At 37.6% G+C, this 12,284-nt stretch overlaps 1 protein-coding gene across 1 annotated transcript; it reads right to left on the bottom strand.

Moving 5' to 3' along the window:
* Positions 1-259: 259 nt before the first annotated feature.
* On the bottom strand, positions 260-3,101 carry LOC306873398 (suppressor of cytokine signaling 1-like). Its single transcript, XM_079422660.1, has 2 exons — positions 3,005-3,101; positions 260-1,753 (listed from the first exon to the last, which is right to left on the bottom strand). Exon 2 carries the CDS (start codon positions 1,683-1,685, stop codon positions 1,116-1,118), a length of 570 nt encoding a protein of 189 aa, XP_079278786.1. The 5' UTR covers positions 1,686-1,753; positions 3,005-3,101; the 3' UTR covers positions 260-1,115.
* Between the last annotated feature and the right edge of the window lie 9,183 nt (positions 3,102-12,284).

The following is a 12,284-nucleotide window of genomic DNA, read 5'->3' as shown; positions in this document are numbered from 1 at the left end:
TATAATGGAGTTTTGTGAGATGAGGGACAGCTTTTAATGATTATTAAGGGAGTTTACAAATGTCACAAAAAACATTTTCCTTCTTTTTTGTGAGAAATGCAAGAAAAAAACATGCCTTCCTGTTTTATTCTGTAAAAGAATTGTAAAAGGAACTGAAAGATACGGAGGGAAAACAAATGTTTTCCTGTTTTGTCCATGAGGATGTGATTTCTATAACCTCAGTGGAGAGAGATGATGGTAAAATCAACTTTACATCATATCAAATAATTTATCTTTAATAATAAAAAGCAATCCTAAACAAATAAAACCCTTGTCTCGCTAGGTGAAATGCATATTTCTGCATAGCAGAATGTGTTGCCATATAATACATACTGTAGATTACATAACCTACATACTGTATATGTACCAATACAAAAAAATTATTCAAACATTCATACTGATAACAACATCACATTGCCTTGTGGTCAGTTACATTCATATATATAAAACCAGAACAATACTATGAAAACGAAACTAAATTGTTAAACCACTCATTTTACACAAATTCAAACTCTGCACTGGCCCAGTACCAGCGGGATTGCTTTAAAGCATTTGAAGGCCTGTGGTGGTGTTGTGCTGATCTTACTGCACATTAAAAAAAAATTTAATACAAATGTTTTGTAGTGCATTGTTAATATCGTAGAATAGTCCAAATAATCACTACACACATAAATACAGTACATGTTCTAGTTGGGTCAATGAAGAGCACAGAATCCTATAACCGTGATCACAGTTTCCTCAGCGAAATTTAGCAAAATCCAGTCATTTCCAAAACAATCAGCACGACTGGAGTTTGTTGCACAACCAACTTAAAGTTTGTGTTCAGGTAGTTTGTGCAAATTTGCCGCGTTGCCTAAAAGAAAATTACTTTACGGTTTTAAAGTAACTTCTGTGTGAGCAGAAATGCCACTATTGACAACGATGAAAGGACATTTTTTTTGCCCCATGAAATTTCGCTGGATTTCCTCTAATGTGACCCCACCATCTGAAATGCACTTTGAGATAATGGTTCCAATAAATCGTACTTTGTTAAGGAGCTGCGACATCTGTAACATCTTCATATAAACTACACACAGTCATATACTAAAAGGGTACAACCACAGAAATTCTTTAAGTTTCTTGCTCACAGGCAGATGTTGAATACTGTCTTTCCCGAAACTCCGTACCACGGCTCTTCTCGCCAGTTCTTGCAGGCTCTGCGGCACTTCTCCACGATACGGCATACTCAGACTCTTTTTTGGGGATGCAATATAGTATCCAAGCAGGCCAAAAAGGCAAGAGAAAGTATGTTTACTGCCCGCTAAACAGAATCCTCCATCCTTCAGGAGCACTCGCACACTGGTCGGGCCCTCGCGAGCCTGATAGCTGAGAGTGAAGAAAACATTTGCTTGCATGCTGTCCCGGATCAGGAACGTCCCTAGAGAAAGGTTGGCTAGTCGAGCGTGAGCTTCATCTACTTCCAAGGGACCCCAGTAAAATCCACTGTGGTTCAAGTAATCCACAGCCTGGGTGATGAGGTCACATTCCCGCTGGTTCCGAAAGGGGTGAAAGTGTGTTGGTGGGACAGCACAGGGTTTAGGGGACTCGGCCGGCTTGGATGGGCCCTGTCGCGCATCTGCATGGTCAGTGTCATTATGCTGGACCATTCTGAATCAGGGCCCACTCATACCATTCCTCCATGTTCCTAAAGCATAGATGAACGATTCTGTGCCGCCTGTTTAAAGAAACAAAGAGTTCTAACATCAAGAGGTGGAATGGCTCTTGCACGGACACACTCGAGAACGTCTGTGAGAAAGTGCATGATGCTCTATGAAGTCAGTGTGGTGTAACTAACATAACCTACAATTGTTGCCATTTGATAAGAAACCCATAAAACAGAGAAGACCCCAGTAGACCCTTGTGTCTTAGTGTAAAATCACTTTTTGAACTTTTATGAAAAGGCACATTTTGTTCAGGTCAAATGGAGTAACTCTAAGAACATACGCTCTTAAAAATAAAGGTGCTTAAAAGGTTCTTCACAGCGGTGCCATAAAGAACCATTTTTGGTTCCCCAAAGGCTCATCTCTTACCTTTTCATAATCTGAAGAACTTTCTTTCGCCACAAAGAACCTTTTGTGAAACAGAAAGTTTCTGCAGATGTTAAAGGTTCTTTATGGAACCATTTAGACAAAAAAGGCTCATCGTGAAGCACCTTTATTTTCAAGAGTGTATTCATGTTTGAAAATCTGATGATTAAAAATTATGATTATATACAGCGAGGACTGTGTGTACTGTATTTTATTGTGCACTTTTACTTGATGGCTATTGCTTACACCGCAATTTTTAATCAAAAACGGCACAAAAATGAATGCAACGATGACATTTAGAAGTTAAGAAAATTTCTCACTTTTCTCTACTCGAAAACTTTGTTACGGTTCGGTGACAAAGGAAAATTATTTCCCTCAAGCGTAGCTAATATAGGCTACTCTAAATATCAAGATCCATATAAAAAAACATTTCAAAAATATTAAAGAAAAATATTTAAATAATTCATATTAATGAATTTTATATTTTAAACATATATTTGAAAAAATAAAAACCATCATAAATAACTAATGTGGCGTTTTTGGTTGTCTATATAATTCTTTGAAAGTTTTGATGTTAGATGGTCTTTATGAAATAGGCTAAGCTTTTAACGGTATAGGCTACAAGAAAAGCGAAGTCCCTGTCTTCTCTGAAACACCAGCGCATAGGCGACTCTCGAAAGACCTCCAAAGTATTAACACGGTGTGCTTCAAGTGAAACGATTTCCATTTAACGATTTTGAATGCATGTCACCCACACTTTTAGGAATAATTAAGCTACATGTGCACCGAAAAGGTTTCCATAAAGCGGTGTTTAATCCACGGATAATGACACGGTGAAATTAAAGGTGAAAGAAACACCTCCAGTCCGGCCTCAGATGAAAAACCTCTACACCACTTACCGCAAAAGTAGTTTGATGTTGTCTAAGCCAAACTTCTCCAGAACTGTGTCAAGATTTCCTGCGATGGTTCATTTTTAGTTGTAACACATCATTCTTCTCTTATAGGCTGACCATTACAAAATATATCGAAACCGAAAGTTTAAAAATAAGCAAGGCGGTCTCGCCTCTAACATATGAATAACTAGAAGAACTCTTCCAATAATTGCCAGAGTCTGGATGAAGCATATATGTCTCAGTTTATGCACGCGTTATGTAATTTAATATATTTTATTGCATTAAATCTGCAAAGTGAAATACTAGATTTAGGAATGGGGCTGGGTTTTGGCAGCTCAAGTTCAAGTTCAAGTTGAGCTTTCTTTTCAACGAAATGACAGATTTTAACTATAAGTATACTATATATAAATATTTACCCTATACAAACTAAAAAAAAAAAAGATAAAAAATATACTATACGAATGCTTCACATAAATACTGTACATGTGCAAAGAGAAACATTTTGAGCTGGTTGGGGAACAGTGCAGGATGATTTGTAGTGCATATACAGATACATATATTGCTGAGTCTTTGTGGGACTGTGTACACGCAGCAGTGTGTGTGAAGTGTCTAGTGCACACAGAGGAGAGTGTGTTACTACAGGTGGGTTGTACAGGCCCACTCACCTGTGTGCTCTCTCTGCCTCTCTGTGTAATACCTTCAAAATGGCAAAGATCTTAGTGATTCAGCAAATAATGAACATAAAAAGCTTGTTATAACAAAGCAGCTGTAGTTTGTGTTCACGGGTGTGTATTTTAAGTTATTATTTAGCCTGCTGTTTTGAATGAGCGTCTCTTTCACTTTCACTTCAGAGGCATGTTTTACTTTAAATCACGTGATCTTCAAATCTTCTTGTCTTATGACAAGTTAAGAGGTTAAAATACCAGGTCTCATCTTGCTTTAATTCTAATGTAACCCTAAACAAACATACAAGCTTCACATCTACGAAATAAAATGGTATTTTCAATGGATTTGGAAAATTATAGAAATTATGTAAATTTGTACAAATTTTGATGTAAAAATTGTACTAATGTAAATTTATGTCATCCTCTAGTACAAATGCAAGTCAATTCATAGCATTTTATAGTAAAATTATTATTATCTTTCAGACCACTGCAGAAAAATATATAAATATTAACCTAAATGTAAAAGCCTATATGAATCGCCCATTGAAAAATCCTATATTGATCATTTTGAATATTAGGACCACCATATCCACCTGAAGTCTATTATGGTTATGGCCCTGATGCACCCATTAACAAACACTATATAATTTTTACTTATAGGGAAAAAATTCATAAAAAGTAACACATGAACAATGTTAAAGTGTCCAGTCTGTTTTTAGAGCACCAGACAACTATTGTATCTGTATAAACAGTAGCATTCACTGGTAACTGAATACATATCCTACATAGTTTCAACTTTAAACGGATGTTGTACGATTAACTGTTCTTTCTGTAGATTTCTTCTGACTCTTGTAGTAATCAGATGATCTCTAAAAATATCTGATAAACTGTATCTCTGAGTGGCAAAGCAGAACGTACCTGGAATAATTCATCCTACATTAAGTTCAGGTCTTTTTTTACATCTTAGAGAACACTCCCACATCAATTCCCAGTTTATATCTTCAACAAATATGTTAGTTAGATAAATCATATTTTAATCTATTTTAGCTATAATTTGCATGTTTTGTTTGCAGATTTCAAGGGGGAGAAAATACCTTGTATCTGTACTGCAAATGAATCCAAAGATGAATTTTCACCTGAAGGACTGAAAGGACTTTTAAGATGATGAGATGAGCCCCAAAATCCAAAAAGACCAGAGCTCTTATGCAACTGACATCAACTGCTTGCACATTCACCTAGAGAGAATTTTCTACAGCTGAATAGGCTACTGCTCTATCTTTATAGGAAAAAAATATTTACCACATCCCACCATAGGTGCACACAGGTGCTTTTTCATTTCAGTTTCACTTTAGTTGACCCTGGTATAGATCATATCACATTAATCAGAGAGAGATATATATGACATAATTGTATAATGTCTAAAAGAGGAAAACAAACATATGGCAGAAACAGGCTGTATTAAAGAAAATGGGTAGTACTTCAGTCATGTGTTGATTGGCATAATAATGGAATATTGTAGACTTTACAATTAACAATTACAGTTAAACGAAGATTCACTTTCAGAATGACACCTGATCACGATTAACTGACATGATCATCCTGAAACAAAAAGCAGGAAAAAAATAACATGTTACAACAGCACTGTTATTTCTGAAATCATTTCTGAACATTTCATTTTACAGGAACATATCCCTATCTGACCTGCTAGTTTCACTAACCTAAAACCAACAGCTGTTAAAATAACCACACAATTTGCCTTTAGAACAGATAAAGCAAACGGCTTCCAAGAAGCGTATGTGACAATAAGCTTACACTGTACTCTACTGGCAAATCAACAAAAATACTTAAAACAACAACAACAATGCGATAAAAAAACATTGTAGTCTGCATTAATATTCTAAAAGGATGGTATAGGTTTTATTGTGAACAATACATCCAGGCATGGATGTATTGTTCACAAGCGACTTGAAATAAGCAGGACTTCATCTGCCTAAATCAAGCTCATCTTCATCTGCATTCACTTATGAGAGACATTCGATCAACACCTGATGCATAGAACCAAGTCCACAACCAAGTTACACTTGTATATCACAATTTGGAAGAACAGATCTGTCGCTACTCCCATTTTATTGTGACTTTTTATTATGTTTTTATTTTTTTTAATGACAATCTGTGTGCATGATAGAAAAAGGAAACATCTGGCCAGTGACATGTAGAAACACAAGCTTCATTAACCAGGGTCCACTCATGTAGTGATCATAAATTATTTATTATATTCTTAACCCCCCTTAACTTCCATTTGTAGTTTATGAGGAGGCAGATGCTGTTTCGTGTTCCTCCTTCCTGATGTGCCTCTTCATGTAGACGGCAGCTGTGAGTGCAAGAACACCATATGTGGCAAGAACAAACTGGAAAAGGGAACAAGTGGGGGGAATAATGACACATTTAGATACAAGTGACGTGAGCGAGGATGTTACTGTTGTCTTTGATCATGCAACAATCTGACAGATCCTTAATGATCTTACATTTCTGCGTCCTTGTAATGTGTAGCTGTTAAAATGTTTCCTCAATCCTGTCAGTTCTGCTGGGGTTGGTGCATCAATCCCGAAGAGCTGTCTCTGTCATAAAAAAATACATTTTTTTAATAAAATAACAAGGAATTTTGAATGAAACCACATCCTTAAAATAAAATAAAATAGTTTAAAATAAAAAAATAATAGTTTTAGGTGGTAATATCATACCTTGCATACCTAACATACAATTGCATTTCTTAAAATGCCACAGTATGTCCAAATGCCAGAGACTTCAAAAGCTATATTTATTTTATATATTTATATACATTACTTTTTTATATTTTAAAATGTTTTTTAATTTTATTTCCTTATTATGACAGCAAGCATGGCCGCTTTATGTTGAATTGTGATTTATAAGGTATTTGTCTACCTTGACTTCGCTAATAAGATGACCTTCACGTGTCTTCACGGGGGAGGTCGGCATGTCTGTAGATTAAACAATGTACTGCTGCAAATCAAAACAAAGCACAATGGAAACATTAGAATGTGTGTCTTCAAATACATATACAAACTCAACACTTACTGAATCACTCTAAAAAAATACAGTTTCTCCAAAGGACACGTTGTGGTTGTTTACAGCTGCGATATTATCCAGTTTAATTTAACTTTCTTTACTGTGACTTGTATAACAGTTAACCCATTTGTGCCCAATTTTTTATAAATGGTTTCATGCAGTCGTGTCATTAGTGTCCTATGTGAACAACTGAACATGTTCTGGATTTTATTTTATTTTTTCTTGAAAATCGTATCTGAATGTGCGATGGGCAAATATGTTGTATATGTATACCTTCAATGTCAAATTTGAATAGGAGGAGAACATTTGTCATCTAACTCAAAACTGCTTTCACTAGATCGATCCTTATTCATAAACAATTTTATTATGTGTAAAAGTCGAAGAACATTCGATGTGGACCCAAAAAAAGCTGAATCTATCTTATAATCTCTTGAATATGAAAACACAACCAACAACAAATCCATTTGTCTTGAAGTGGTGGAACATAGTGCAGAACAAAGTGCAGCCATTACGTTGTCTCAACAGGGCATTGTATCAAAAAGTTAAATGAAAATAAATCAGAAGTAGAATGAAGAAAAAATTATATCTATATAACAAAAAAAGGTATACCTGAAAGAAAATTAACCATTTTTAGGCCCATAGTGTTCAATGACTGACTGTAAAAAAAAAAAGTAGGTGATTTCATATAATAATGTAAATGTAAACTCATTATTTGCCTGAATTTCAACATTATAATGGATTCATAAGCTACTAGTCATAAAAAGTAAAGTAAAGTAAAGTAAAGTCGTGACGTATTGTCAAGTATGGTGACCCATACTCGAAATTGGTGCTCTGCGTTTAACCCATCCAAGTGCACACACACAGCAGTGAGTAGTGAACAAATCCACACACACACACACACCGTGAACACACACCCGGAGCAGTGGGCAGCCATGCTGCAGCGCCCGGGGAGCAATTGGGGGTTCGGTGCCTTGCTCAAGGGCACCTCAGTCATGGTATTGAGGGTGGAGAGAGCGCTGGACATTCCCTCCCCCCACCTACAATCCCTGCCGGCCGGGGGCTCGAACTCGCAACCTTTCGATTACTAGTCCGACTCTCTAACCATTAGGCCACGACTTCCCCAGGGGAAGGGGGAAGGGGGAAAGGGACGTTCTCTGCATTTAACCCATCCAGGAACACCTGGAGCAGCGGGCAGCCATCAATGCGGCGCCCGGGGAGCAGTTGAGGGGTTCGGTGCCTTGCTCAAGGGTCTCACCTCAGTCGTGGTTGCCGGACCTGAGACTCGAACCCACGACCTTCGGGTTACAAGTCCAACTCTCTATCCATTAGGCCACTACTGCCCCCTAGAAAAAGAATTAAGGTCCTTGACCAATTAGAATGAAACGCATCCAAACTGGATGAAGGGCCCTCAATAGTTTGCCCGTTGCAAGACATAATATAATAAAAGAGAGATAAAGATCATCTACAGCAATGAATCTCATGCTTTATGTTTCCATTCTTCCTTTTGTGTGGCTGACTGAAGTTTGTAAACTGCTGCTGTCACTTGAAAACTGGACATTTTAGCTACATTTAAATAAATTTAGTTGATTAACTTTTCAACATTATTATTATTTTTTTTTAAATGTAACTAAAATAAATAGTTTGCAACCACTTACCTTAAAAAAAATGTATAATTTTTTTCAGTTTATAGTTGCCACTTGGAATTTTGACTTACTATACAAAAAAACTATAAACCTCTTGTAAGAAATGTTTTGTTTTGATGATTCTAGAGATTGAATTATCAGAATCAGAATGAGCTTTATTAGCCAGGTATATTTACACATATGAGGAATTTGTTATAGTGACAGAAGCTCCACAGTGCAACAGAAAGACAGCAACAGGACAGGACACGGATAATAAAAGAATAATATACAAATATACAAACAGGCAATGTACAAAACAGCAAAAACACAATATATAATATAGACAATTATGTGTGTACAGGTCTGGTATGTGCAAATTTGAAATGAAAAACTAAGTATGTGTGGTGAATAAATAATGTATAATAATGTTGTGTGTTCCGCGTTTAGTGTCAAGTGTTCATGAGATGGATTGCCTGAGGGAAGAAACTGTTCCTGTGTCTGGTCGTTCTGGCTCTCAGAGCTCTGTAGCGTCGACCAGACGGTAACAGTTCAAAGAGGGAGTGTGCTGGATGCGAGGGTCCAGAGTGATTTTACCAGCTCTTTTGCTCACTCTGGATAAGTACAGCTCTTGGAGAGTGGGGAGGGTTGTACCAATGATTCGCTCAGCAGTCCGGACTACCCTCCTGAGGTCAGATTTGGTAGCTGAGCTGAACTAGACTGTTATTGAAGTGCAGAGGACGGATTCAATGATAGCGGAATAGAACTGTTTCAGCAGCTCCTGTGGCAGGTTGAACTTCCTCAGCTGGCGAAGGAAGTACAACCTCTGCTGTGCCTTTTTCACAATGGACTCAATGTGAATGTTCCACTTCAGGTCCTGAGAGATGGTGGTGCCCAGGAATCTGAATGACTCCACTGCAGTCACAGTGCTGTTCATGATGGTGAGTGGGGGGGGAGCAGGGGGGTTTCTCCTGAAGTCCACGATCATTTCCACTGTTTTGAGCGTGTTGAGCTCCAGGTTGTTAGGACTGCACCAGACAGCCAGCTCCTTAACCTCCTGTCTGTAAGCAGACTCGTCACCGTCCTGGATGAGGCCGATCAGTGTGGTGTCTTCTGCAAACTTAAGGAGCTTGACAGAGGGGTCTTTAGATGTGCAGTCATTGGTGTACAGAGAGAAGAGCAGTGGGGAGAGAACGCAGCCCCGAGGAGCTCCAGTGCTGATCGTACGGGTGCTGGATGTGAATTTTCCCAGCCTCACTAGCTGCTGTCTGTCTGTCAGGAAGCTGGTGATCCACTGACAGACGGAGGTGGGGACGGAGAGCTGTGTCAGTTTATTCTGAATGGTGTCCGGGATGATGGCGTTAAAAGCGGAGCTGAAGTCTATGAACAGGATCCTCACATAAGTTCCTGGTCTGTACAGATGTTGCAGGATGAAATGCAGTCCCATGTTGACAGGGATCCACAGACCTATTTACTGTGTAGGCAAACTGCAGGGGCTCCAGAGGAGGCCTTCAGATAAGCCAAAACCAGTCTTTCAAATGATTTCATGGCCACGGACGTTAGAGCCACAGGTCTGTAGTCATTAAGTCCAGTAATTTTGGGTTTCTTTGGGACGGGGATGATGGTGGAGTTATTCAACAAAAAATACTTATAACATGAAAATTACTCTTCTTTGGGAGAGTTTGGTTAAGGCTAGAAGGGATATGTATGGCGCTGCTGGGCATGCGCACATCAATACAGCATAATTTTTGTCACACTGTACAACAATAACTAGGCCTACTATTTTTTCATTAATGTAAGGGGTATGTTTAGGGTTGGGGTAGGTGTGGACGTTAATAAAACACAATCTAATAGGTAGAAAATTTATTGTCATTATTCGTTTCCGAATGCACAACCGGAGGGTTTGCTTTTGCCATGCTTCCTGCAAGTAAGGGTAGGAAGTTGACAGCCTCATGTGACGGGAAGGAAGTGAATACTTTTTTTTTGGTCTTGAAATCCTTTATTTGGTTGTTTGCTCACATGCCATTGAGACATGAAACATGGATAACATCTAGAAAAATACTTACAAAAGGAAAATGACAATTATAAATTGCAGCAACTTGGGCTGGTAAACTAATTAATGACATAAATGTTAAGGCAGTTTCCTCTGGTCTTCCTCAAGTACACAATTAATGTTTTGTTTGTTTTATCTCTGTACTAAATTCCTTATTCGTTTGTGACGTGCGTGTACAGAGAGCCAGCGCGGTTCCAGTTTACTTTCAGTTTCATTCTCTGCCGCTATTTCTTTGAGTGGTAAATGTGCGTTAATTTATCTTCCTTCCCCGGTCATATCGCGATGATGTTACCGCTGCATGTCTGATTGGTCACAGGTTCATATTGTAGTTAAGTTTATACAGACTGTGGAGGAGTGATGCGCGTGTGATTTACGTGCATATGTTTGGCGCAATTTGTCATTAATAGTAATTTACAGAGAAGTTGTATTAAGGCAAATGTTACTGTATACAGACGGATACTGATATTTTATTTGTTTATTCCAGATTAAACCACAATTACTACCTCTGTTAATTATTTTGTTGTGGTAGATGATCATTACCTACGGTAAATGGCCGTTGCCATTCAGCTATTGCATGTTTACATATTTAGTGGTGCTCTGAGAAAAAATATATATATTATTGGTCAAGCAGGATTGGGGTTTTGAACACAAGACATAAAAAGTCATATTTCTTGTTGCGGAGAGGTGTGCTATTATTTTATATGTGATTAGACTTTCAGTTTTTGCCTGGTAGCAGATCAAATCCCATTGACTTACACGAAATTTATAGAGACCAGAATATCATTATATGATACACATAGAAAATGTGTTCTTTTTAGTATAGACAACATTTTGCAAGGAATTCCTTTCTGAACCATTAATAAAACATGTTTAGAAGTAGCCTAATACTTTATGCCAAAATACTTACTGCTTTCTTCTGTTTTGATGCTTACAGGAACTAATGTTCGTAATGCTGCATGCACTTCTCTTTTTGACTCAGTCTGCATGTTTACACTAAACATGACCTGTATAAATTTTTCTGTATTTGTATCTGAAATTCAAACACAGAAATACTGTTGTGCCGTCAACAGTTCAAATCAACCGGAGCAGAGTAACTTTATATGTCCCAAGTGAATTGAGAAAGTTGTTTATGTCTGATATAGGTTTATGCCTCTTTTCACCTGTCACTTACTGCTGACACAAGGGAGGAGTCTGATTGCAATTTTAGACATCAGAACAACTGCTAAGTTCAAAAAGAGAAGGCTTTTGACATTTAATATCATGCCAGAAAACCCCGTTATCAAGATATTTTATCTATAATGCATAAAAGCAAGTAATCAACATAAAACCATAAATATGACCATTCAAAATTCATCAACATGACGATCCCATATTTCATCACAGGGCTCTTCTCTTTCTTTTATTACTCTTTGTAAAATATTTGCAGTGCCTTACATTATGAAAAGCACTTGGTTTGCCCTGCAATAACCACAAGATTAACATACTTTAGATACTTTATAGTAAAATTCAAGCCTTGCTTAATAAAGGCTACTTCCTCTTTTCGAATCCTTAATTCTAATGCAGTGTTTAGTGAAGTGAAAATAAACAGATATCTGAAATAGTTTTACAAAAAACTATTTGCATAAAAGCTGTGTAAGACTTTGGAGACCGTCTGAATACGTATTACCCAACTACAGGTATATCTGACCATATATGAAGCATGCTGTACATGCACATGCTCTGAGACTGGTCTCTATGGGTGGTTCCCTAAAATCTATGTTCCTGGAGACATGATTTTGTAAGTTTCAATCAGGCTATTGAGTTTCACTACCTCCTGTGACTCACACTGTGTTTGCATGTTTGATTTCTGTTAGTTTTCTCCT

This window comes from Barbus barbus (genome assembly GCF_936440315.1).
Source record: "Barbus barbus genome assembly, chromosome: 8".
In the NCBI taxonomy this organism is placed as follows: Eukaryota; Metazoa; Chordata; class Actinopteri; order Cypriniformes; family Cyprinidae; genus Barbus; species Barbus barbus.
The sequence above is the reverse complement of the archived record's forward strand: the minus strand, read 5'-3'. Positions and strand labels throughout refer to the sequence as shown.